We start from the raw sequence: 312 nt of genomic DNA, 5'->3' as shown, positions 1-312 counted from the left end.
TTCACCTCCCCACTCCAGCGGGGACACCAAGGGACTTCTCCCACGCAGCACTCACCTCCCCATGGAGACCACGTAGCGAGGCTCCGGCATCTGGTCGTAGACCTGTGGAACAGAGACGTTTCCCGTGGCTCCCCGTCAGCGCGGGGCGCGCGCATGTCAGCGCGGGGCGCGCGCAGAGCTGCGGAGGAGGCGCCCAGCGCAGGCCGTACCTTCCGGAGGGCCGGAGCCATTTTGTTTGTCAGGGTGCCGGCTACAATCATGACGTCGGCTTGCCGGGGGCTGGCTCGGAACACCACCCCGAAGCGGTCCATG

General features: G+C 67.6%; 1 protein-coding gene across 1 annotated transcript in view; it reads right to left on the bottom strand.

Annotated features, from left to right (window-relative positions):
- NDUFS7 (NADH dehydrogenase (ubiquinone) Fe-S protein 7, 20kDa (NADH-coenzyme Q reductase)) overlaps positions 1–311 on the bottom strand; it is a 1,777-nt gene extending 1,466 nt beyond the window's left edge. Inside the window, exons 1-2 of the mRNA XM_010159428.1 lie at positions 210–311; positions 56–102 (exon numbers count right to left, since the gene is read on the bottom strand). Coding sequence (XP_010157730.1) covers positions 56–102; positions 210–311 — 149 coding nt within the window. The remainder of the gene's footprint in view (positions 1–55; positions 103–209) is intronic.
- Position 312: the final 1 nt, after the last annotated feature.

Source organism: Eurypyga helias, unplaced genomic scaffold (genome assembly GCF_000690775.1).
Source record: "Eurypyga helias isolate BGI_N326 unplaced genomic scaffold, ASM69077v1 scaffold34789, whole genome shotgun sequence".
Lineage (NCBI taxonomy): Eukaryota > Metazoa > Chordata > Aves > Eurypygiformes > Eurypygidae > Eurypyga > Eurypyga helias.
Note: the sequence above shows the minus strand (reverse complement) of the source record. Positions and strands in the feature narration are given on the sequence as shown.